Genomic DNA, 27,222 nt, shown 5'->3' with positions numbered 1-27,222 from the left:
GACATCTATGAAAGATAAAGGAAGAAGTAAGATCAGAAAGCCATCAGACCATGATACAGATATGTGGAAGAAAAGGGGATTGGGCAGGGAGAGCCTTAGACCATTATGCATATCTGACAAAGTCTCAACCAACCTAACTCCTCTGAAGCAAAGACTGTTCATCAGAGGAGTCCTAATGGACAGAAATGGCCACCCTCTAGTACCCACTCAGTGTTCAGTCATTTGGTGGGGATTCCCTCGGGAGACCCTGGCTTGGTTCAAAATCTTAAGAGCATCCTGAAGATGCTAACAGTTCTTGCACATGAATGGTAAGTTCTTTTTGAAGGGAGGTCCTAGTGGTGCAACTCTGGCTGCCACAGAATGCCAAAAAAAAAAAAAAAAAAAAGACTAATATTCTTTATGAAAATACAACCATATCTTAAACTCAACATTAAATTGATAATGTCTGATGTCCAGTCAAAAATTATTAAACATATGAAGAAGCAGGAAAATATGACCCATAAACAGGAAAAAAAATCATTCAATAGGAAAAAATGCAGTTAATAAAAACAGACCTAAAAAAGGTAGAGGTGATGGAATTCGCTCACAAGTATGTTAAAACCCATTATAAATGACTTGAGTATCATCAAGGATGTAAACTGAAAGTGATCATAATGAGACAAGATAGCAAAGATCGAAAAAAAAACCAAAAGAAGCTTCTAAAGATGACTATTCAGTATCTGAAATGAAAAGAAAGACCCAACCATGTCCTATGTATTAAAATATAAAGACACAGGTAGGTGAAACATAAAATGATGAAAAAATATGTACCATACTGTCTTGTGATTGCCCTATGTGGGGATGAGATCATCCCCCACTCCACTCACCCAAAATTTGGGACAGATGTCAAGACTGAAATCTCACATAATGAGGCTTTCTAGGGAGAGCAGGGAAGATTCCCAAGCTAGTCCTAAAATGGCTTGAGAGAGCAAGGAGGGGTGTCTGGCTTTGGTGTTTATTGTGTTTTGGTGAGGGGTAAGGTCAGGTCTCTACACATAGGCTAGGGCTTGCGTGGTTTAAACTTCCTGCCAGCACCAACAGAGAGAACATTCAAGGTTTCTGATTGGCTTGCCCAGGTGTGGGGCAAGAGAGGAAAAAAAGGGAGTGGGTCTAGGAAGGTGTCAGCAGTAAGACATCAAAAATAGAATCTGACTCTATTACACATGGAAACACTAAGAAGAAAATGGGAGTGGCCATATATCAAAGTAGATTTCAGAAAATAGAATATTACAGTGATAAAGAGGGACAGTTCATTGAGAGGTCATAACAACTGTAACAGCTTCAAAATACTTCAGTGTTTCTCAGCTTTTTATCATTTTCACTACCCTAAAAGTCTTTTTAGAGATTTTCTTTCTAATTGCCCCCCCATGAAATTTTAATACAATAATCTATGTTCTGTTGCCCTTTGGAGGGCCACAAACGATAGTAATATGTAAGATTTTCTTTTTTCATTTTCTTCAGAACCAATTTTGCTCCCTGAAAGAAGCAATATAATTATAGCTTAAGATATAAATACTTTTCCCTCAGTAATTGAGAGAACAAAGAGAAAGAAAATCAATAAGGCTATGGAAGGGTTGAAACACAATCAATTGTACCTAGTTAATCTTTATAGACTATTTTACATGGAACATTCACCAAGATAGACTCTATATGCTGGGCCATATGTATCAATAAATTAAAAACAAGTATCAATAAATTAAAAAGAATTGAAATCATAGTGTATAGTTTCTGACCACAGTAGAATTAATTTAGAAATCAAAAACGTATCTCTAAATTCCCCAAATTTTTGGAAATTAATCACATTTCCAAATAACCCATGAAGCAAGGAAGAAATCCTAAGGTAAATTAGAAGGTATTTTGAACTGAATGATAATTAAGACAACATATCAAAATGTGTGGGATGCAACCATAGCAGCATTAAAAAACTTTATTTCTTTAAATCAGGGCCTAAAACAGGGGTTAAACTGTCACCCTAAGTAACTAGAAAAAGAAAAGTAAATTAAACTCAAAAGTTAGTAAGAGGAAAAATTGACTAAAGCAGAAATCAATGAAATACATAACAGAAGAAGAATAAATGAGTGAAGCCAAAAGCTGATACATTAAAATAATAAAATTAATAAACCATAGCTATATTACTAATAAAAAATAGAAGACACATCACCAATATCAAAAATTAAAGAGGCTACATCACTACAGATCCTACAGATATTAAAAGGACCATTAGCGAATATACAAACAATTTTATACCAACCAATAAGAGTAGGAGAGAACACTTCCCAACTCATTTTATAAGACCAGCATTATCCACAATCAAAGGCACTATAAGAATAGAAAACTACACAGCAACAACCTTCATGAAGCTAGATATAAAAATCCTTAATAAAATATTATAAAACTGAATCTAAAAAAATAACTGAATCTAGCAGTATTTTAAAAGGATGATACCACATGGCCGAAAGGAGTTTATCCCAGGAAAGCAAAGTTGATTTGGAATTCAAAAATCAAGCTAGGGCTTCCCCGGTGGTGCAGTGGTTGAGAGTCCGCCTGCCGATGCAGGGGACACGGGTTCGCGCCCCGGTCCGGGAAGATCCCACATGCTGCGGAGCGGCTGGGCCCGTGAGCCATGGCCGCTGAGCCTGCACGTCCAGAGCCTGTGCTCCGCAACGGGAGAGGCCACAGCAGTGAGAGGCCCGCGTACCGCTAAAAAAAAAAAAAAAAATCAAGCTATAGGGACTTACCTGGTGGCACAGTGGTTAGGAATCTGCCTGCCAATGCAGGGGACATGGGTTCGAGCCCTGGTCTGGGAAGATCCTACACGCTGCGGAGCAACTAAGCCTGTGTGTTGCAACTACTGAGCCTGCGCTCTAGAGCCTGTACTCTAGAGCCCACGCACTGCAACTATGGAGCCTGTGCTCTAGAGCCCATGCGCCACAACTACTGAGCCTGTATTCTGCAACTGCTGAAGCCCGCACGCCTAGAGCCCCTGCTCTGCAACAAGAAAGAGAAGCCACTGCAATGAGAAGCCCGCTCACCGCAATAAAGAGTAGTCTCCGCTCACCACAACTAGAGAAAGCCCGTATGCAGCAACAAAGACCCAACACAGCCAAAATAAATTAATTAATTAATTAAATTAAAAATAAAAAGCTATATAATTCACCATGTAAAGATAAAAAGAGGTCGAAACTCAAGGATATAAGCTACCACTTAAAGTATAGAAAAATAAAAAGGAGAGAAGACCACAATCATCTCGGTAAATGCAGGAAAATAATTAAATTCAACTTATATTTATTATAAATCTATTTATTAGCAATCCAGGGGAATTTCCTCAACCTCCTAAAGAATATCTTTGAAAAACATAGCCACCATCACATTCAGTGGTGAAAGCTTGAATGCTTTTCCTCTAAGAACAAAAACAAAGAAAGGATGTCCATTATCACCACTTCTATTAAATATTATACAGAACATATGTCAGTACAATAAGGCAAGAAAAAGAAGTTAAAAGGCTTCAGATTAGAAAGGGAACTATCTTCATTTGTAAGTGACATGATTGTGTACATAGCAAATCCTCAGGAATCTAAAAGAAAAGAACTGTTAGAACTAATAAGTGAATTTAGCAAGTTCACAGAGTTCTTGTTTTAGATAAAATTTGGGGAAATTTTCATCTGTACTTGTACAGTTTTTTTCCTGCTCTTTTCTCAATTATATCTTAAATCATTTCATCCCACCCTGTAGTTCACTAAGGATTTTAAAAGTTCTTTTAGTTTGGGTAGTTTCTGTGAACCTGACTTCAAGTTTACTGATTCTTTATTCCCTTATGTTTATTTGCTGTTAAACCCATCCAGTGAATTTTATATTTCAGCTATTGGGTTTTTTTTCAGTTTGCATTTCTTTATGCCTCCTGACTACTCCATCTCTTCACCCATATTTCCATCTTTTCTTGTAGATTTGTAAACATATTTATCATAGTTCTAACTTCAACATAGGGACATATATCAGTCTGTTTCTGTTGAATGGTTTTTATCTTCCCTATTGGTCACATTTTCCTGTTTCTTCTCAGGAAGACTTTATATAACATGTTGTGAAGTTGCTGGATCCTTTTTCTTCCTCTGAAGATTGCTGAGTTTTAATCTTATAGGAGGTTAAGTTACTGGAGGTTCATGTCGATTCTTTTGTCAGGTTGCTTTTAAGTTGTTCAGATTATTTCTATTTCGGTTTCAGTTTTGCCTTTAGTTTTATGGTATTCCTCTAAGTCCTGGGATGCAGCCTTTACTCCTAATACATGCCCCTTCTGGGATTTCAGTAGAAAGACCAAAGTTTTAACCAGATTCTTCTAACTTGGCACAGGACTGGAACTAAAAACTGTTTTTGCAGATTTAAGTAGCTGCTGAAATCTCTGCTGAGTTCTTTCAGTGTTCCAGCTTTCTTTTCCCTTTATGCTCCTTCTAGTCTTACCCTGTAGAAATGAAGTTAACCAAAGTTTTGAGGAGGGGTTTATGCTAACATTGGGGCTTTCCTTCTATGCTTTCTTCATCCTTGGATTCTGTCCTCAATTTACAGCCACTCTGGTACTCCTGAACTCTGATCTCTGATTCTTCTGCACAGGATGACTCCTGCTTTCTCCTTGAGATCTATCCCCTGTGTGCTGCATGAACTACCAGGGCACACATTGGAAGACCTGGATAAAAGTAGATCTTATTGCAGTATGGTTTCTTTCTTTCAAAGGTTGTATCCATTCCAGTTTCTGCCTGCTTTTGATCATTCTTTAGTGTCTTCAAACAGGTTGGTCTTCTATAATTGGTCCATAGTTATCATTGTTATCAGTTGGAAGGTTGTTCTGATACAAACTTCTCTGCTATTACCAGAATTTTGAATGTCTAAATCAGCAGTTCTCAAACTTTTTAGTCTCAGGACTTAAAAAAATTTTTTTTATTTAAGTATAGTTGATTTATAATGTTGTGCCAATCTCTGCTGTACAGGAAAGTGACTCAGTTATACACCTACAGACATTCTTTTTTTATATTCTTTTCCATTATGGTTTTTCACAGGATATTCAATATAGTTCCCTGTGCTATATAGTAGGATCTTGTTGCTTATCCATTCTCAATGTAACAGTTTTTATCTACCAACCCCAAACTCCCACTCCATCCCTCTTCCTCCTCCTCCCTTGGCAACCGCAAGTCTGTTCTCTATGTCTGTGAGTCTGTTTCTATCTTGTAGACAGGTTCATTTGTGCCATATTTTAGATTCCACATATAAGTGATGTCATATGATATTTGTCTTTCTCTTTCTGACTTATTTCACTTAGTATGATAATCTCTAGTTGCATCCATGTTGTTGCAAATGGCATTATTTCTTTCTTTGTTATGGCTGAGTAATATTCCATTGTATACATGTACCACATCTTCTTTATCCATTTATCTGTCGATGGACATTTAGGTTGTTTCCATGTTTTGGCTATTGTGAACAGTGCTGCTATGAACATAGGGGTGCATGTATCTTTTTGAATTATAGTTTTGTCCGGGTATATTCCCAGGAGTGGGATTGCTGGATCATATGGTAATTCTATTTTTAGTTTTCTGAGGAACCTTCATACTGTTTTCCATAGTGGCTGTACCAACTTACACCAATGGTGTAGGAGGGTTCGCTTTTCTCTACATCCTCTCCAGCATTTGTTATTTGTAGACTTTATAATGATGTCCATTTTGGCTGGTGTGAGGTGGTACCTCACTGTAGTTTTTTTTTTTTTTTTTTGTGGTACACGGGCCTCTCACTGTTGTGGCCTCTCCCGTTGTGGAGCACAGGCTCCGGACGCACAGGCTCAGCGGCCATGGCTCATGGGCCCAGCCGCTCCGCGGCATGTGGGATCCTCCCAGACCGGGGCACGAACCCGCGTCCCCCGCATCAGCAGGCGGACTCTCAGCCACTGCGCCACCAGGGAGGCCCCTCACTGTAGTTTTGATTTGCATTTCTCTTAATAATTAGTGATGTTGAACATCTGTTCAAGTGCCTACTGGCCATCTGTATGCCTTCTTTGGAGAAATGTCTATTAAGTTCTTCTGCCCATTTTTCAATTGGGTCGTTTGTTTTTTTGCTGTTGATTTGCATGGGTTGTTTGTATATTTTGGAGATTAAGCCACTGTCTGTTGCATCATTTGCAAATATTTTATCCCACTCCGTAGGTTGTCTTTTCGTTTTTTTTTTTTTTTAATGGTTTCCTTTGCTGTGCAAAAGCTTGTAAGTTTGATTAGGTTCCACTTGTTTATTTTTGTTTTTATTTCTATTGCCTTGGGAGACTGACCTAAGAAAACATTGGTATCATTTATGTCAGAGAATGTTTTGCCTATGCTCTCTTCTAGGAGTTTTATGGTGTATTGTTTTATGTTTAAGTCTTTAAGCCACTTTGAGTTTATTTTTGTGCATGGTGTGAGGGTGTGTTCTAACTTCATTGATTCACATGCAGCTGCAAGACTTATTTATACTCTTAAAATTATTAAGAATCAAAAGAACTTTGTGAATGTGTATATATCCTATTCAAAATTAAAACACATTTAAAAATATTCATTTATTTCATTTAAAAAGAACAATATAAACATAATAAAGTCATTACATGTTGACATAAAAATCATATTTTTACCAACAAAAACTATTTTTCAAAAGAGAAAAGTGAGTAAAGGGGCATTGTTACATGATTGAAGTTTATTTAATGTCTTGCTGAATAAAAGATAGCTGATTTTCACATCTGATTCTACATTTAATCTGTTGCAATATGTTGTTTTAATTGAAATATATGGAGAAAATCTTCCTTCATGCGTATATGTAGTTTGAAAGAGAAGTATTTTAAAAGCCTTTTTAGACTGTCATGGATATTCTTCATTAATACTACACCCAAACTTAACAATTGGTAGTTCCTAAGTATTTAGTTGCCACTTAACAATTGGTTATTTCTAAACAGTTAGTTGCAATATAAAATCTGAAATCATAACAATGAACTTTTGTAGACTATTACATAAAATCCAATGGTCTATTTAAATATTTTACCTATGCATTGTTTTGTAATATGTATTGGTCATTTGGAAAGTAACAATTCACTGGTGCATACAGGTCTGCCAAATTTTGACACATTTCCATATCAATATTTTTTTAAAAAACCCAAACCCACATGTGTTAATATTACCAGCAATCTCATTATAAAAGTCTTTTAAGTATTGGGAAGTTGACAAACTCACTGTAGCAAATACAAGCTTTCTAACATAATGACTTATACTTCTTTTATCGTAGGTAACAAGTATTGGCAGATGTTTTCTTTGAATAGACAGGTTCACATTGTTCAAGAAAATGTTTACCAGATACCCACATCTGAATAATAGTGTTTTTTCAAGTAAAACTGCTGTTCCACAAAATGTAGATATTTAGTTCTCAACTCACATAATTACACCAGCACTTTTCCTCACAAAATACATTATATGATTGGCCCTTGAACAACATGCATTTGAACTGTGCAGGTCCACTTATATGCAAATTTTCTCAATAGCAAATATTACAATACTACACGATCCACAGTTGGTTAAAGCCACAGATGTGGAACTGTGGATATGGAGGAACTGAGGGCCAACTGGAAGTTATATGCAGATTTTTGACTGTGCAGAGGGTTGGCACCACTAACTCCCCATGTTATTTAAAGATCAACTGTACTCTGATATGCAAAAGAAGTGCTGTATGCATAATTCTTTAACAATCACACAGAATATTGAAAATATATGTACTCAAGGGTGGAGATCTAATAAAATTAATGAATTTTTTCTGCTCTATCAAAAAGTCTTAAGTGAAACTTTTTTCCTGCGAGTGTGTGGTAGTTAGAAATGCAGCGATTACTATTACAGATTGGTGCCAGTGCTTTGATACATGTTAATGTGCCAGCATTTTACCCACCGTATCAATCATTTTTAAATTTTCTATATTTTATGTTTTGACATCTTTGGGGAGCCCTACTGGCTGAAGAGAGATTACCCTTCCCAGAGCTAGCCAATTTCTAGAGATAGTAAACAAACAACTTGTTGGTGAGCCCATCTTTCATATACAAATCAACCAATCCCCACTCCATATCCTCAACCACCTCCTTTATCTAACTCACAGACACCAAGCCAATATTTACCCTGCCCTAAATCACCCAGGACCAGGTACCAGACAACTGGAGAGCTCCCCTATAACCCATAACCTGCCAACACTCTTCAAACTAGCCAATCCTAAGCTGTTTCCCCTGCCCTGCCTTGCCTTTCCCATGCAAGCAAGCCCGAGTAAAGGCTCTGGCCTACACTTTCCCCTTGCTTCTTTCTGCCTCCTGACCAAAGCTGGTGCTTCCCCATGTAACCCTGCATGGCATGGCATGGCCCCTCCTCTCAGGAAAGGTAAGTAATAAAAAATTTTCTTTTAATAGCATTAGCCTCCCTGTGTCATCACTCAGTCACCTCTATAAATTAAAATTTCATGAGACACTCACCAGTGCTTTTGCCCCACTAATGCAAATAAGAACACAGTTTAAAATACTATTATTTTTGTTAATAATGAAGTGTTGTTATTTTTATTATTATTTTGACAGCACTATGCGGCATACGGGATCTTAATTCCCTGACCAGGGATTGAACCCGTGCCGCCTGCATTGGGAGCACGGAGTCTTAACCACTGGACAGCCAGGGAAGCCCCAATGAAGTGTTATTATTATCTTTTTTTTTTAAAGATTTTTTGATGTGGACCATTTTTAAAGTCTTTATTGAATTTGTTACAATATTGCTTCTGTGTTATATTTTGGTTTTTTGGCCACAAGACATGTGGGATCTTAGCTCCCCGACCAGGTATTAAACCTGCACCCCCTGCACTGGAAGTTGAAGTCCTAACCACTGGACCACCAGGGAAGTCCCCCTGAAGTGTTATTACTAACAAAAATATTTTTGACTTATTGCACCTCCCATAAGGGTCTCTTGGAAACTGTTAGTTTAGGCCTTTCTTCTTGCTTTTCATCTCTTTCTTTAACATTTCAGCTCTTTATCTTTCTTCTTTTATTATAGTCTCCTATTTATATGCATTCTTAAATCTATCCAAAATATAAAAGGGTAATCATTGATAATATTAATCTTCCTCTTAGTTTTCATTTCCTTTCCTCTTCTACTTGTTTTCTGCACTCAGTCTCACATCCCATTCTCACTGTGAGACCAACTGTCGGATTTCAAAATCCATATGCCTTGGACTAAAGTGATAATTTCAGTATCACTTCTTTCAGTAAATTTCTTCCCAATAAATCTCCGTGTTTCATAACATAGTGCTCAGATTCCTGATACGTACCCACCTTGATTTGGGTGAAAAACTTATCCTACGTTCCTGAGTGCCTTTTTCATCTTGGTTGCTTTTCTTCCCTCTGAAAAAATAAATATTTGTTGAATAAATGGATTTTATTTCAGTAGGCTCTCATCGGTATCCTTAAAGAATCTTTCTTCATCCTCAGTTCTTGTCTTTATAAAAGCCATGTAAACTGTAATAATCTGATCCATTCTCAAGTTGTGATTTCCTTATTTTATGTGAATGGCTTTCAAATAGCCATTTTCAGCCCATTTCTCCCACTTGTACTCTACTGGTATATATATATATATTTGGTTTTTCTTTTTTTCTTTCTTTCTTTTTTTTTTTTTTTTTTTTGCAGTACACGGGCCTCTCACTGTTGCGGCCTCTCCCATTGCGGAGCACAGGCTCCGGACGCACAGGCTCAGCGGCCATGGCTTACACGCCTAGCCGCTCCGCGGCATGTGGGATCTTCCAGGACCGGGCCATGAACCCATGTCCCCTGCATCAGCAGGCAGACTCTCAAAAACTGCGCCACCAGGGAAGCCCTCTACTGGTATATTTTAATCTGCCTACCGCAATATAGGGTCACTTGTCTCATCCTTTTGGTTATTGATATTTCAGAAATAATAGTCATTAACTTTATCTTATCTTTGTATTTCCTTTGTTCCTGTAGTCAGTTTCTTGTAACATCAGGTTGATTCCATCATCTCTGCAATATTTTAAAAATTATCTCTCCACAATTTGTGTTTTATTTCACTCCATGAAATATTCTTACATCCTCTCATATTCTCGTTTGCCACTGACATCTTCAAAAGTGAGAGCCATGTTATTTCATGTTATTTCAGGTGTGGGCTGCTGTAATTACTATTTGAATTTGCCATGATTTATTTTCCAGTTCTTTCAGTTTTCTTTCAGTCAATATGCAAAAAAGATATCACTTATTATATGAAATTTAAATCCCTTCTATTTCAAGGGCTGACACAATAATATCCCATCTTGTCATTCCACGTGTATTTCTCTTTTTGACGAAGAATTCCTGCTAACGTCTGTTCGAGTCTCCCAAATGTACTCAATAGAATTGATTTTATTCTTCACAACCGGACCTTTCATTATGTGAGAGCTGCCATATAACCATAGGGATACTTGCAAAGTTAGCCAACTACAAAGTAAGAGAGTACAGTAGTACACACAAGGCCACCCTCACTTCTGATACCAACTGTAAGTTCAAGGGTCCCCATGACTACTGTTAGGATCAATAGTTTTCTATAAGGACTTACAAAACTTACTGAAAGCTATAATACTCACAGTTATGGTTTGTAAGAGAAGAATACAGATTAAAATTAGCCAAGGGGAGAAGCACATAAGGCAGAGTCCAGGAAAGTACCAAACACAGAGCTTCTAGTAGTCCTCTCTCTGGAGTCACGGACAGAATTACTTCCCTGTGACAATACATATAGAATACTGCCAGCCAGGGAAGATTCACCCAAGGCTATTATCCAAAGCTTATATTAGGGCTCCATCACATAGGCATGCTTCACTGCCCATGTGGCTGACCTAAGTTTCTAGCCCCTTAAGAGACTGAGCTAATATTCTGTGACCCAAAGCCCCCTGCTCTCAATCACATTGTTGGTGTGACTCAAAGACCACCCCCCCCAAATCACATTGTTACTTCCTGGTTGGCCAAAGGCTCCCAGGCAATTAATACTCCTCTCAGGCATGACATTCCAAGGACTTAGAGATTACCTCCCAGAATCCAAAGGCAAATGTCAGACTTCTCTTTGGGCAAGATTATATATTCTTTACCACACAATACTACATATCCTTTGATTAAAAGATCAAATTTCACTTCCCCATGAAATGTTCCTTGATGACTCCAAAGCATGTCAGTTCCTTTTTTTCTGCATTCACATTATACTTAGTGTCTATAAACATGCAAAGAGACAAATCCTCTGATATGATCTAGTAATTTCCTACCTGATTCAACATTGTTTTATCTGAGGCCTCTCTTCCCATCTGATTAACAGTTCCCTCAAAATAAGGTCCTCTCTTTTACTTTTCCTTACTGTGGCTTGTAGCAGAGGCTAGATATTCAATAGTTACTTGATTGATGGCCTGTGGTAGCATGCAAAGAAAACATCTTTCTCATCCATTCAAAAATCATTTAATGGTAAGTTCCTTTTAGATATACATGTCAAGATCATATCTCTTTACCACTGATAAGTGTGTTAATGTATACTCAGAAGGTTTCGGAAAAGATAGTCAAAAAATGTTGATGTCCAAGAGCATAAGTGTTAGTTGGGAAGGCATTATTATCAAATTGAGCATTTTACGTATAATTTTATATGAAAATAGCAGGTTGTTGAAAGATTGCTTGAAATGGATGGTCCAGACTATAATTATATACTAATTTCAGACAAAATAGACATTGAAGGGTAGAAAGAATATGTGAAGGCTTTTGGATAAATTGGATTGTAGCATATCCCTGCAGGTGGTTGAATTCTCAGGAAGGCAGTATAATTACAATTATTGATACAGATTAGTTTTGTGTGTCCTAGAACTACAAATAAATGGAATTGTACGACGTGTACTCTTTTGTGTAAAGCTTTAAATCTGAAAAATGTTTGAGATTCATCCCTTTTGTCATTATGTATCAGTAGGCTTTTTCCTTTTTATTGCTGAATGGTATTCCATTGTATAAATTTCACTGAAGTATTCCATTTTATAAATACATATACAGTATTACCTGTTTACCTTTCGATGTCTAGTTTGATGGGATAAAAGGGCTGTTTTAAATAAGATGCAAGTCGTGAGTAAGATGAATCCATCTTTAAAATTGCCCCGCCAGATATGGGAGGTGGTAAGGCAACAGTAGTAAGATATAGTTTTTAAGGCCAATCAGTGCTGTACATATACACTGAAGAATTCAATCTTTCACAGCCCCAATAGGAAATAGCAGAGTTAAGGTATGTTACTCCACTGGGAGGAAAACTTGAACCCATCCTTCCCTAAAACTGAAAAAGTAATTTAACAAATTGAAAGGAGGAAAAGTTGTAATTGACGGTCAAGAGAATTTAGTTATTGATCATTTCTGGAAGAATACATTGATGGTAGCAGCAGTCAGAACATAACAGGGATTATATTCATGTTGCAGATATACTTTGTCCTCTGGTTTATTTCACAATTCCTAATGGAATTATGTTTTCTCAATTCTTCCCTTTCAAGAGAAAAAAATTACAGTGATATGCAGAGTTAGGGTCTAGACAATAGACTAGTGTGTCTGTTTGCACTAGGAAATGAGTCCTGAGAAAGTTCATTTGCTATGGGTGGGCTAAATACAATTGAGGAAGAAACACATGGAAGTATTTTATAACACTTATTTAGTCATTAGGGAATAAATATATAGTCTTTCATCTTCACCTGAACATTTTCATTGCTTACTGTTTAGTACCCTTGATAGACTCCCTCCATTATCTCTGAATCTGCCCATTCCAAGAGCAATCCCACTTTCACCATCCTTTATCTTCTGCTTACTTGCCCTTGTGTTTATTACACCTGCTCAATGTAGCTTATACTTACAACATCCCAAAGATATGTGTTATTTACTTATGGCAATTTTTCCTCATTTTAATGTTATATACATTTTCCCTCCAAGAGGTAATTTATTTTGGCCTTTCTGTAGACTACAGTAGTGAGATAGACAGTCCCCCCATGGGTTGTTTGTATATATATCTTATCCATAACGTTTATGTGAAGACTTACTGGTGTTAATTGTATTTTTTCTAGAAGAAGATTGGAAAGCTGAAGATGTTTTAGTGAAGTTCAAAGAATACCAAGACAGGCATTCTAGATCAGTTGTATCCATCAACCACAAAAGGCTAATGAAGGAGAGAACTAATATTTTGGGGAAAACATTTACTGTTGTCAAGAACCGTATTATTTCAAAAACAACACTACATGAATATAAACCTGATGGAAAGATTTTTAAAAATATTTCAGAATTAGTCATTAGAAATATAAGTCCTGTAAGAGAGAAGTTTGGTGAGAGTAATGGATGGGAGAAATCACTCCTTAATACTGAACATGAGAAAATTCATACTGCAGTGAATCTCTATAAACAAACAGAGCGGAGTCTGAGTGGTAAACAAGAGCTTATTCAACAACAGAAGGTTCAAACTCCAGAGCAATCATTTGAACATAATGAATGTGAAAAATCCTTCCTTATAAAAGGAATGTTATTTACACATACTAGAGCTCACAGAGGAGAAAGACCCTTTGAATACAATAAAGATGGAACAGGCTTCATCGAAAAGTCAAATCTCAATGTTCACCAACAAAATATGGAGAAGAAGGCCCACGCATACAGCAAATATGGGAAGTTCCTCTGTAGGAAGTCCATTTTTATCATGCATCAGAGATCTCAAATAGAAGATAAACCCTTTCATTGTCCTTACTGTGGGAATAGCTTTAGAAGGAAGTCATATCTCATTGAACATCAGCGAATCCACACAGGTGAGAAACCTTATGTTTGTAGTCAATGTGGAAAAGCCTTCCGTCAAAAGACAGCCCTCACTCTTCACGAGAAAACACATATAGAGGGGAAACCCTACATTTGTATGGATTGTGGGAAGTCCTTCCGCCAGAAGGCAACCCTTACTAGACATCACAAAACACATACAGGAGAGAAGGCCTATGAATGTACTCAATGTGGAAGTGCTTTTAGAAAGAAGTCATACCTCATTGATCATCAGAGAACACACACAGGAGAGAAACCATATCAATGTAATGAATGTGGGAAGGCATTTATCCAGAAGACAACCCTCACTGTACATCAGAGAACTCACACAGGAGAGAAACCCTATATTTGCAATGAATGTGGGAAGTCCTTCTGCCAAAAGACAACCCTCACTCTCCATCAAAGAATTCACACAGGAGAAAAACCCTATATTTGTAATGAATGTGGGAAGTCCTTCCGCCAGAAGGCAATCCTCACTGTTCATCAGAGAATACATACAGGAGAGAAATCCAATGGATGTCCTCAGTGTGGGAAAGCCTTTAGTAGGAAATCAAACCTCATTCGCCATCAGAAAACTCACACAGGAGAGAAACCATATGAATGTAAAGAATGTGGAAAGTTCTTCAGTTGTAAGTCAAACCTCGTTGTCCATCAGAAAACTCACAAGATAGAAACCATGGGAATTCACTAAAATCTGTGACTTTTTTGGTGAAAACTTTTAAAGTCATAGTAAACCCTGTACATGATGTTGCTTGCAAGTGTAATAATATTAAACAGTTTAAGGTACTGTACCACATATTTACCTACTATTTGCTAGCCTATAAAACACACAAAAGGAATTACTGGACAAATTAAATGATAAAAGTCATTGAAAATACAAGCTTAAAATTTTTATTAGATTCACCAGACATAAATTCCTCTATCAAATTGCTACAAACATTTTAAATTGCTTATTTTAAATTTTAATATATACCTTGTTGTGACCCAGTAATAAACAGTAGGCTGCCTGGCAGTGGTCCATGGACCACACTGTGAACAGAACTGCTTTAAAAGAAAGGTTGTGTGACTGTATTTCTCATTGCAAATGTGGTATAAAATTTGTTACCTCCTCAGAGTTAACCACAGTTCTAACTTCTAACGTTATAGTTTTTGCATATAATAAACCTTTATATAAATTATACATGTATTCTTTCATATATGGCTTGTTTCATCCATCACTCTGTCTTTAAAACTCATCATTAGTGCATGTGGCAGAAGCTTATTTATTTTCATTCTGTATAAAATTCCATTATATGATTATATTTCAATTTATCCAATCTACTGTTTATGGACTATTTTTTATTGTTTACAGCTTAGGGTCATAATAAATAATGCTTGTTGAATGTATTTATATTTTGGTGTACATATATTCATTTCTCTCATGTATATACTTAGGAGTGGAATTGCTGGGTCCTGGGGTATATGTATGTTGATACTATCAAATGACTCATAACTTTCATAACATGAGGTAATTCACTCTGAAGGAAGACAGCTGTAAATAGTATCAATATGGTGATGGTTCAAACCAAGAATTCATACTACAGGGAAACTCTATGAATGTTGTGAAAACTGGGAATCCAAATATAATGCATGTCCAAAGGCTTTTAGCCACAGCTCAAATCCTAAATACCAGACACATGTAATAAATGTGAGACTGCCTTTACCCATAAGAATGCCTATTTGAAATCAAAGTCATACTAGAGAAAGGGAGGCATCTAGTATCTTCCTTGCTCAACATTAGAGAATTCTAACTGGATAAAATACTATCTTACTGGTCATATAAAAATGATAAATATGGAAAAGCTTATAGCCATAGCTCAAATCCTTACAACACCAGGGAATTCACAATGGATGGGAACACTTCAAATGAAATGACTGTAAGAATGATTAGTTATAACTCACTCTATACAACAGCAAAGAATTCATACTAAAGAAAGGAAGGTTGACAAGGGAACAGATGAGGCTTCAACTCTTAACTCTGGGGAAAGCTGTTTCCATGAAAGAAGTCCAACCATACCGAGATCATGATGCTAGAGAGCCTATGCGTAGGCACCCTAGTCAATAGCCCCAGCTAAGCACCAAGCCGTTATCCAGTATCATCTGCCAACTATATGAATGGGCCATCTGGGGCAAGTCAAGTCTTTAGATGACTGTAGCTGCTCTGACATCCAACTGGAACCACATGAGAGATCCACTCCCCTCTTCCCAAGCAGGAACTGCTCAGCTGAGGCTGCCTCAAATTTCTGACCCTCAAAATTAAATGGTCACATTTTAAAATTAAATTTGATGGATTAAAAGAAGGGGAAAATAATCTCTTTGTATCTGTATTATAAAAATGAAGGTAAGAATATTTGGATTCCAGGGTCAATGAGCAAAAGTGTGGTGACTATGAGGTGATCAAGGCATGAGCAAAAACTGTCCCTGAAATACAGTTGAAGTTTGGACTGTAATTTTTGTTTACAATTACATATCTAAATAACAATTCAGTGAGGAGTCCATATACATATCTTTTTTTCATCCTTATCTTTTTTTTTTTTCTCCTGTTCTGGTAGTAAGTTACACTCATCAACTTGATTACCAATGCAAATGTATACTTCCCAATTTTGTGAAAAAAATTAAAATAGCCCCAAAATACCAGCTGTGGACAGTGCAGAGAGAAGTAAGTCTATCTTTGAAAGATCCTGTGCAGAGTCATTTCATGAACTAAGGTGAAGATAGAAATCAAGATATAGAATCCAATGGACATAAGTACAGCCATATCCTTGTAGGAGGTACCTTTGAATGCCTTGAAGAAAGCCTAAGTGAAGTTTTGCTTTCTAACAAACGTTCAGGAAAATTAGGTCCAATAGATTTATTTTGGTATGAAACAGGATTGGGCTATATTCCAGACTCCTGTGTTAAGATTTATTTTGAAGAAGTTGAAAATGTTCTTTTTCTTTAATTTTTATGGGTCCTTATTTTATGAATTGATAAATATATGAAATGAGGATTTTCATCTAACTGATCTTTTGGTCAGTGAAGTTTGTGCAGCTCTGAGGAGTGGACATGGTTTTGGAATCCAAGTCCACTTATTCCTAAATATATACAACAAGATAGAAATTAATTTGAAAATTCATATTTTGTAGACATAACTGCAAGGTCATAGGACACAAGAGAATTAACATGGGCAAAGATTTCGTCAGTTCAAAAGAACTAACAAAACTCCACAGAGTATATACATGTAATGCTTTCCTTTAAAAGCAAAGGATGGGGCTTCCCTGGTGGCGCAATGGTTGAGAGTCCGCCTGCCGATACAGGGGACGCGGGTTCGTGCCCCGGTCCGGGAAGATACCACATGCCGTGAAGCGGCCAGGCCCATGAGCCATGGCCGCTGAGCCTGTACATCCGGAGCCTGTGCTCTGCAATGGGAGAGGCCACAACAGTGAGAGGCCCACGTACCGCAAAACAATAAATAAATAATAAAAGCAAAGGATGCAGCTTACCAAGAGAAAGGGTAGGCAAGCATTTGGTTGGGGGGAGTCCAGTTGCAAGCTCCCCAGTGTCCTTATTCACACAGAGACTGCACTCTTACCTCCTGACTGAACCACTAAGATCTGTGTGAATCTTGGCTCTGGGAGAGCTCAAGGCAGAAGTTCCCCACAAGGGCTTTTATGCCCCTCTGTTCACTGGTCACACAGTCAAGCCGGGTTATCTAATCGTTTTTGTGAGTAAACAAATCGACTCTGGGCTGTCTCTGAGGAAGTTTTCAACTTTAAACAGCACCTTATATATCCCTCTGCCCTTATCTCAATCAAAGTCAACATCAGACATTCAAGCATCATGGAGATAATGTTAGAGATTTTCCAGTCCAACTATAAATCAATTCCATCCTATAAACATGGTTCCTACAACTCCTATGTATTTTCTGATAATCTGTGCATGCAAATAAGCATGTCGCCTCACTTCTTGTGTCCCCAGTATCATATTGTGCATAGTGCATCTCAAACCTGAAACATTTTTGCCAGGTAATACTTGAATATCTTCACTTAATTTGTGGTCCAGAAATAGTGCCAGACTTGTCATGCCCTGCCTTATAAGTAATATACAACAGCCAAAACACAGATATCAACACTGGTCTCTATAAACTGGGGCTTCTCAGAATCATAGATGTGTGACAGTACCAAGCAGTGAAGAGGATGTGAAACAAATGGAACTCTCATACACTGCTAATGGGAATGCAAAGTGGTAAAACCACTATGGAAAACAATTTGGTCATTCTTAAAAAGTTAAACATACACTTCCCATGTGACCTAGCAATCCCACTTATATTTAGCCTAGAGAAATGAAAACTTATGTTCACACAAAAACCTATTCATGAATGTCTATAGTATTATTATTTATAATCACTAAAAACTGGAAACAATCCAAATGTTTTTCAATGGATAAATGGATACACCATGGTACATCCATAAAATGGAATATTACTCAACAATAAAAATAATGAACCATTGACACATGCAACATCATGGATAAAACTAGTCTCAAAAAGTTACATACTGGGAGAAGCTTCAAGATGGCGGAAGAGTAAGACACTTCCTCCCCACAAATACATCAGAAATACATATACATGTGGAACAACTCCTACAGAACACCTACTGAACCCTGGCAGAAGACCTCAGACCTCCCAAAAGGCAAGAAACTCCCCACGTAGCTGGGTAGGGTAAAAGAAAAAAGAAAAAACAGAGACAAAGAATAGGGATGGGACCTGCACCAGTGGGAGGGAGCTGTGAAGGAGGAAAGGTTTCCACACACTAGAAGCCCCTTTGCGGGCGGAGACTGCGGGTGGCGGAGCGGGGGAGCTTCAGAGTCACTGACGAGAGCACAGCAACAGGGGTGTGGCGGGCAAAGCAGAGAGATTCCCGCACAGAGGATCGCTGCCGACCAGCATTCACCTGCCCGAGAGGCTTGTCTGCTCACCTGCTGGGACGGGTGGGGCCTGGGAACTGAGGCTCGGGCTTCGGTTGGATCCCAGGGAGAGGACTGGGGTTGGCTGTGTGAACACAGCATGAAGGGAGCTAGTGTGCCACAGCTAGTCGGGGGGAGTCTGGGAAAAAGTCTGGAGCTGCCGAAGAGACAAGAGACTTTTTCTTGCCTCTTTGTTTCCTAGTGCACGAGGAGAGGGCATTAAGAGTGCCGCTTAAAGGAGCTCCAGAGACAGGCGTGAGCTGCGGCTATCAGCGTGGACCACAGAGATGGGCGTGAGACGCTAAGGCTGCTGCTGCAGCCACCAAGAAGCCTGTGTGCAAGCACAGGTCACTATCCACACCACCCCTCCTGGGAGCCCGTGCAGCCCGCCACTGCCAGGGTCCCGTGATCCAGGGACAACTTCCCTGGGAAAATGCACGGCACACCTCAGGCTGGTGCAACATCATGCCAGCCTATGCCACTGTAGGCATGCCCCGCATCCGTACCCCTCCCTCCCCCCAGCCTGAGTGAGCCAGAGCCCCCGAAGCAGCTTCTTCTTTAACCCCGTCCTTTCTGAGAGAAGAACAGACGGCCTCAGGCAACCTACACGCAAAGGCGGGTCCAAATCCAAAGCTGAAACACTGGGAGCTGTGCAAACAAAGAAGAGAAAGGGAAGTCTCTCCCAACAGACTCAGGAGCAGCAGATTAAATCTCCACAATCAACTTGATGTACCCTGCATCTGTGGAATACGTGAATAGACAACGAATCATCCCAAATTAACGAGGTGGACTTTGGGAGGAACTATATATATTTTTTTCCTTTTTTCTCTTTTTGTGAGTGTGTATTTTTATGCTTCTGTGTGTGATTTTGTCTGTATAGCTTTGCTTTTACCATTTGTCCTAGGGTTCTGTCTGTCCATTATTTTCTTTTTTCATTTTTTTAATACTTAAAATTTTTTTCTTAATTATTTTTATTTTAATAAATTTATTTTATTTTATTTTATTTTATATTCTTCTTTTTTTCTTTCTTTTCTCCCTTTTATTCTGAGCCATGTGGAGGACAGGCTCTTGGTGCTCCAGCCAGGTGTCAGGGCTGTGCCACTGAAGTGGGAGAGCCAAGTTCAGGACACTGGTCCACAAGAGACCTCCTAGCTCCAAGTAATATCAAACAGAGAAAATCTCCCAGAGATCTCCATCTCAACGCCAAGACCCAGCTCCACTCAACGACCAGCAAGCTACAGTGCGGGACAACCTATGCCAAACAACTAGCAAGACAGGAACACAACCCTATCCATTAGCACGGAGGCTGCCTAAAATCATAATAAGGCCACAGACACCCCAAAACACACCACCAGACATGGACCTGCCCACCAGAAAGACAAGATCCAGCCTCATCCACCAGAACACAGGCACTAGTCCCCTCCACCAGGAAGCCTACACAACCCACTGAACCAACCTTAGCCACTGGGGAAAGACACCAAAAACAACAGGAACTACGAACCTGCAGCCTGCAAAAAGGAGACCCCAAACACAGTAAGATAAGCAAAATGAGAAGACAGAGAAACACACAGCAGATGAAGGAGCAAGGCAAAAACCCACCAGACCTAACAAATGAAGAGGAAATAGGCAATCTACCTGAAAAAGAATTCAGAGTAATGACAGTAAAGATGATCCAAACTCTTGGATATAGAATGGAGAAAATACAAGAAATGTTTAACAAGGACCTAGAAGAACTAAAGAACAAACAAACAGAGACGAACAGCACAATACATGAAAATAAAAATTCTCTAGAAGGGATCAATAGCAGAATAACTGAAGCAGAAAAACGGATAAGTGACCTGGAAGATAAAATAGAGGAAATAACTACTGCAGAGCAGAGTAAAGAAAAAAGAATGAAAAGAATTGAGGACAGTCTCAGAGACCTCTGGGACAACATTAAATGCACCAACATTCGAATTATAGGGGTCCCAGAAGAAGAAGAGAAAAAGAAAGGGACTGAGAAAATATTTGAAGAGATTATAGTTGAAAACTTCCCTAATATGGGAAAGGAAATAGTTAATCAAGTCCAGGAAGCACAGAGAGTCCCATACAGGAAAAATCCAAGGAGAAACACACCAAGACACACATTACTCAAACTATCAAAAATTAAATACAAAGAACAAATATTAAAAGCAGCAATGGAAAAACAATAAGTAACACATAAGGGAATCCCCATAAGGTTAACAACTGATCTTTCAGCAGAAACTCTGCAAGCCAGAAGGGAGTGGCAGGACATATTTAAAGTGATGAAAGAGAAAAACCTACAACCAAGATTCCTCTACCCAGGACATATTTAAAGTGATGAAAGAGAAAAATCTACAACCAAGATTACTCTACCCAGGACATATTTAAAGTGATGAAAGAGAAAAACCTACAACCAAGATTACTCTACCCAGCAAAGATCTCATTCAGATTTGACGGAGAAATTAAAAGCATTACAGATAAGCAAACGCTAAGAGAATTCAGCACCACCAAACCAGCTTTACAACAAATGCTAAAGGAACTTCTCTAGGCAGGAAACACAAGAGAAGGAAAAGACCTACAAGAATAAACCCAAAACAATTAAGAAAATGGGAATAGGAACATACATATTGATAATTACCTTAAATGTAAATGGATTAAATACTCCAACCAAAAGACATAGACTGGGGCTTCCCTCGTGGCGCAGTGGTTGAGAGTCCGCCTGCCGATGCAGGGGACACGGGTTTGTGCCCCAGTCTGGGAGGATCCCATATGCCACGGAGCGGCTGGGCCCGTGAGCCATGGCCGCTGAGCCTGCGCGTCTGGAGCCTGTGCTCCACAAATGGAGAGGCCGCAACAGTGAGAGGCCCGTGTACTGCCAAAAAAAAAAAAAAAAAAAAGACATAGACTGGCTGAATGGATACAAAAACAAGACCCATATATATGCTGTCTACAAGAGACCCACTTCAGACCTAGGGACACATACAAACTGAAAGTGAGGGGATGGAAAAAGATATTCCATGCAAATGGAAATCAAAAGAAAGCTGGAGTAGCAATTCTCATATCAGACAAAATAGACTTTAAAATAAAGACTATTACAAGAGACAAAGAAGGACACTACATAATGATCAAGGGATCGATCCAAGAAGAAGATATAACAATTGTAAATATTTATGCACCCAACATAGGAGCACCTCAATACATAAGGCAAATACTAACAGCCATAAAAGGGGGAATTGACAGTAACACAATCATAGTAGGGGACTTTAACACCCCACTTTTACTAATGGACAGATCATCCAAAATGAAAATAAATAAGGAAACACAAGCTTTAACTGATACATTAAACAAGATGGACTTAATTGATATTTATAGGACATTCCATCCAAAAACAACAGAATACACATTCTTCTCAAGTGCTCATGGAACATACTACAGCATAGATCATATCTTGCATCACAAATCAAACCTTGGTAAATTTAAGAAAGCTGAAATCATATCAAGTACCTTTTCCGACCACAATGGTATGAGACTAGATATCAATTACAGGAAAAAATCTGTAAGAAATACAAATACATGGAGGCTAAACAACACACTACTTAATAACCAAGAGATCACTGAAGAAATCAAAGAGGAAATCAAAAAATACCTAGAAACAAATGACAATGAAAACACAACGACCCAAAACCTATGGGATGCAGCAAAAGCAGTTCTAAGAGGGAAGTTTACACCTATACAAGCCTATCTTAAGAAACAAGAAACATCTCAAATAAACAACCTAACCTTACACCTAAAGCAATTAGAGAAAGAAGAAAAAAAATCCAAAGTTAGCAGAAGGAAAGAAATCATAAAGATCAGATAAGGAGATGGAAGCAACCTAAGGGTCCATCATAGGATGAATGGATAAAGAAGATGTGGCACATATATACAATGGAATATTACTCATCCATAAAAAGAAACGAAATTGAGTTATTTGTAGTGAGGTGGATGGACCTAGAGTCTGTCATACAGAGTGAAGTAAGTCAGAAAGAGAAAGACAAATACCGTATGCTAACACACATATATGGAATCTAAGAAAAAAAAAATATCATGAAGAACCTAGGGGTAAAACAGGAATAAAGACACAGACCTACTAGAGAATGGACTTGAGGATATGGGGAGGGGGAAGGGTAAGCTGTGACAAAGTGAGAGAGTGGCATGGACATATATACACTATCAAACGTAAAATAGATAGCTAGTGGGAAGCAACCACATAGCACAGAGAGATCAGCTCCGTGCTTTGTGACCACCTAGAGAGGTAGGATAGGGAGGGTGGGAGGGAGGGAGACGCAAGAGGGAAGAGATATGGGAACATATGTATATGTATAACTGATTCAGTTTGTTATAAAGCAGAAACTAACACACCATTGTAAAGCAATGATACTCCAATAAAGATGTAAAAAAGAAAGAAGTAAATGAAAGAGTAATGAAGGAAATGATAGCAAAGATCAATAAAACTAAAAGCTGGTTCTTTGAGAAGATAAACAAAATTGACAAACAATTAGCCAGACATATCAAGAAAAAAAGGGAGAAGACTCAAATCAATAGAATTAGAAATGAAAAAGGAGAAATAACAACTGACACTGCAGAAATACAAAGGATCATGAGAGATTATTACAAGCAACTATATGCCAGTAAAATGGACAACCTGGAAGAAATTCTTAGAAATGCACAACTTCCGAGACTGAACCAGGAAGAAATAGAAAATATGAACAGACCAATCACAAGTACTGAAATTGAAGCTGTGATGAAAAATCTTCCAACAAACAAAAGCCCAGGACCAGATGGCTTCACAGGTGAATTCTATCAAACATTTAGAGAAGAGCTAACACCTATCCTCTCAAACTCTTCCAAAATATAGCAGAGGGAGGAACACTCCCAAACTCATTCTACGAGGCCACCATCACTCTGATACCAAAACCAGACAAACATGTCACAAAGAAAGAAAACTACAGGCCAATATCACTGATGAACATAGATGCAAAAATCCTCAACAAAATACTAGCAAACAGAATCCAACAGCACATTAAACAGACCATACACTATGATCAAATGGGGTTTATTCCAGGAATGTAAGGATTCTTCAATATACGCAAATCAATCAACGTGATACACCATATTAACAAGTTGAAGGAGAACAACCATATGATCATCTGAATATATGCAGAGAAAGCTTTCGACAAAATTCAACACCCATTTATGATAAAAACCCTGCAGAAAGTAGGCACAGAGGGAAATTTTCTCAACATAATAAAAGCCATATATGACAAACCCACAGCCAACAGCATCCTCAATGGTGAAAAACTGAAACCATTTCCACTAAGATCAGGAAAAAGACAAGGTTGCCCACTCTCACCACTCTTATTCAACATAGTTTTAGCCACAGCAATCAGAGAAGAAAAAGAAATAAAAGTAATCCAAATTGGAAAAGAAGTAAAGCTGTCACTGTTTGCAGATGACATGATACTATACATAGAGAATCCTAAAGATGCTACCAGAAAACTACTAGAACTAATCAATGAATTTGGTAAAGTAGCAGGATACAAAATTAATGCACAGAAATCTCTTGTATTCCTATACACTAATCATGAAAAATCTGAAAGTGAAATTAAGAAAACACTCCCATTTACCATTGCAACAAAAAGAATAAAATACCTAGGAATAAACCTACCTAAGGAGACAAAAGACCTGTATGCAGAAAATTATAAGACACTGATGAAAGAAATAAAGATGATACAAATAGATGGAGAGATATACCATGTTCTTAGATTGGAAGAATCAACATTGTGAAAATGACTCTACTACCCAAAGCAATCTATAGATTCAATGCAATCCCTATCAAACTACCACTGGCATTTTTCACAGAACTAGAACAAAAAATTTTGCAATTTGTATGGAAACACAAAAGACCCCGAATAGCCAAAGCAATCTTGAGAACGAAAAAAGGAACTGGAAGAATCAGGCTCCCTGACTTCAGACTATACTACAAAGCTACAGTTATCAAGACAGTATGGTACTGGCACAAAAACAGAAAGATAGATCAATGGAACAGGATAGAAAGCCCAGAGATAAACCCACGCACATATGGACACCTTATCTTTGATAAAGGTGGCAGGAATGTACAGTGGAGAAAGGACAGCCTCTTCAATAAGTGGTGCTGGGAAAACTGGACAGGTACATGTAAAAGTATGAGATTAGATCACTCCCTAACACCATACACAAAAATAAGCTCAAAATGGATTAAAGACCTAAATGTAAGGCCAGAAACTATCAAACTCTTAGAGGAAAACATAGGCAGAACACTCTATGACATAAATCACAGCAAGATCCTTTCTGACCCACCTCCTAGAGTAATGGAAATAAAAACAAAAATAAACAAATGGGACCTAATGAAACTTCAAAGCTTTTGCACAGCAAAGGAAACCATAAACAAGACCAAAAGACAACCCTGAGAATGGGAGAAAATATTTGCAAATGAAGCAACTGACAAAGGATTAATCTCCAAAATTTACAAGCAGCTCATGCAGCTCAATAACAAAAAAACAAACAACCCAATCCAAAAATGGGCAGAAGACCTAAATAGACATTTCTCCAAAGAAGATATACAGACTGACAACAAACACATGAAAGAATGCTCAACATCATTAATCATTAGAGAAATGCAAATCAAAACTACAATGAGATATCATCTCACACCAGTCAGAATGGCCATCATCAAAAAATCTAGAAACAATAAATGCTGGAGAGGGTGTGGAGAAAAGGGAACACTCTTGCACTGCTGGTGGGAATGTGAATTGGTTCAGCCACTATGGAGAACAGTATGGAGGTTCCTTAAAAAACTAAAAATAGAACTACCATATGACCCAGCAATCCCACTACCGGGCATATACCCTGAGAAAACCAAAATTCAAAAAGAGTCATGTACCAAAATGTTCACTGCAGCTCTATTTACAATAGCCCGGAGATGGAAACAACCTAAGTGCCCGTCATCGGATGAATCGATAAAGAAGATGTGGCACATATATACAATGGAATATTATTCAGCCATAAAAAGAAACGAAATTGAGCTATTTGTAATGAGGTGGATAGACCTAGAGTCTGTCATACAGAGTGAAGTAAGTCAGAAAGAAAAAGACAAATACCGTATGCTAACACATATATATGGAATTTAAGAAAAAAAGGATGTCATGAGGAACCTAGGGGTAAGGCAGGAATAGAGGTGCAGACCTCCTAGAGAGCGGACTTGAGGTTATGGGGAGGAGGAAGGGTGAGCTGTGACAGGGCGAGAGAGGGTCATGGACATGTACACACTAACAAACGTAGTAAGGTAGATAGCTAGTGGGAAGCAGCCGCATGGCACAGGGATATTGGCTTGTTGCTTTGTGACAGCCTGGAGGGGTGGGATGGGGAGGGTGGGAGGGAGGGAGACGCAGGAGGGAGGACATATGGGAACATGTGTTTGTGTGTGACTGATTCACTTTGTTGTAAAGCAGAGGCTGGCACACCATTGTAAAGCAATTATACCACAATAAAGATGTTTAAAAAAAAAGCATCAAATTATAAAGGAAGATAGCAAAGAAAGGAAAAAAGGGACACACAAAAAACGAAAACAATGAACAAAATGTCAATAAAAAGACCTTACCTATCAATAATTACTTTAAATGTAAATGAAATAAATTATTTAATCCAAAGATAGTAGAGTAGCTGAATCAATCAGTAGTGTAGTTGAAGGGATTGAAAAAGAGATCCAACTTTTTGCTACCAACAAGAGACTCACTTTAAGGATATCCAAAGGCTGAAAATGAAAGGATGGAAAGAGATATCCTATGCAAATGGTAACCAAAAGAGAGCTGGGATGGCTATACTTATATCAGACAAAATAGACTTTCAGTTGGAATCTGTCACAGAGAATAAAAAAGGTCACTATTATGATGTGGCCAATTCATAAAGAAGATATAATAATTGTAAATATATATGCACCAAACATCTGGGCACTTAAATATATAAGGCAAATATTAACAGAACTGAACGGAGAAATAAACAGTAACACAGTATTAGTAGGGAACTTCAATACCCCATTATCAACAATGGATAGTTCATCCAGACAGAAAACACTACAGAACAAATGAATATAATGGACATACATAGAACATTCCATCCAACAGCAGCAGAATACATATTTTTTCTCAAGCACACACGGAACATTCTCCAGAATAGATCATATGTTATGGCACAAGTCTTAACACATTTAAGAAGACTGAAATCATATCAAGTATCCTTTTGACCACAATATTATGAAAATAAAAATCATTAAC

At 38.0% G+C, this 27,222-nt stretch overlaps 2 protein-coding genes across 12 annotated transcripts in view; one reads left to right on the top strand and one right to left on the bottom strand.

Moving 5' to 3' along the window:
• The window catches only part of ZNF382 (zinc finger protein 382), a 44,986-nt gene extending 29,715 nt beyond the window's left edge, over positions 1-15,271 (top strand). For all 10 annotated transcript variants that reach the window (XM_019941204.3, XM_019941198.3, XM_019941202.3 and 7 more), the window contains exon 5: positions 13,156-15,271. In XM_019941204.3, coding sequence (XP_019796763.1) covers positions 13,156-14,576 — 1,421 coding nt within the window. In that variant the 3' untranslated portion in view covers positions 14,577-15,271. The remainder of the gene's footprint in view (positions 1-13,155) is intronic.
• Positions 1-27,222, bottom strand: part of LOC101324695 (zinc finger protein 529) — a 149,742-nt gene that overhangs the window by 95,189 nt on the left and 27,331 nt on the right. The gene's annotated exons all lie outside the window — the stretch shown is intronic.

The sequence above is a fragment of the Tursiops truncatus genome, chromosome 19 (genome assembly GCF_011762595.2).
Source record: "Tursiops truncatus isolate mTurTru1 chromosome 19, mTurTru1.mat.Y, whole genome shotgun sequence".
Taxonomy (NCBI): Eukaryota; Metazoa; Chordata; class Mammalia; order Artiodactyla; family Delphinidae; genus Tursiops; species Tursiops truncatus.
The sequence above is the reverse complement of the archived record's forward strand: the minus strand, read 5'-3'. Positions and strand labels throughout refer to the sequence as shown.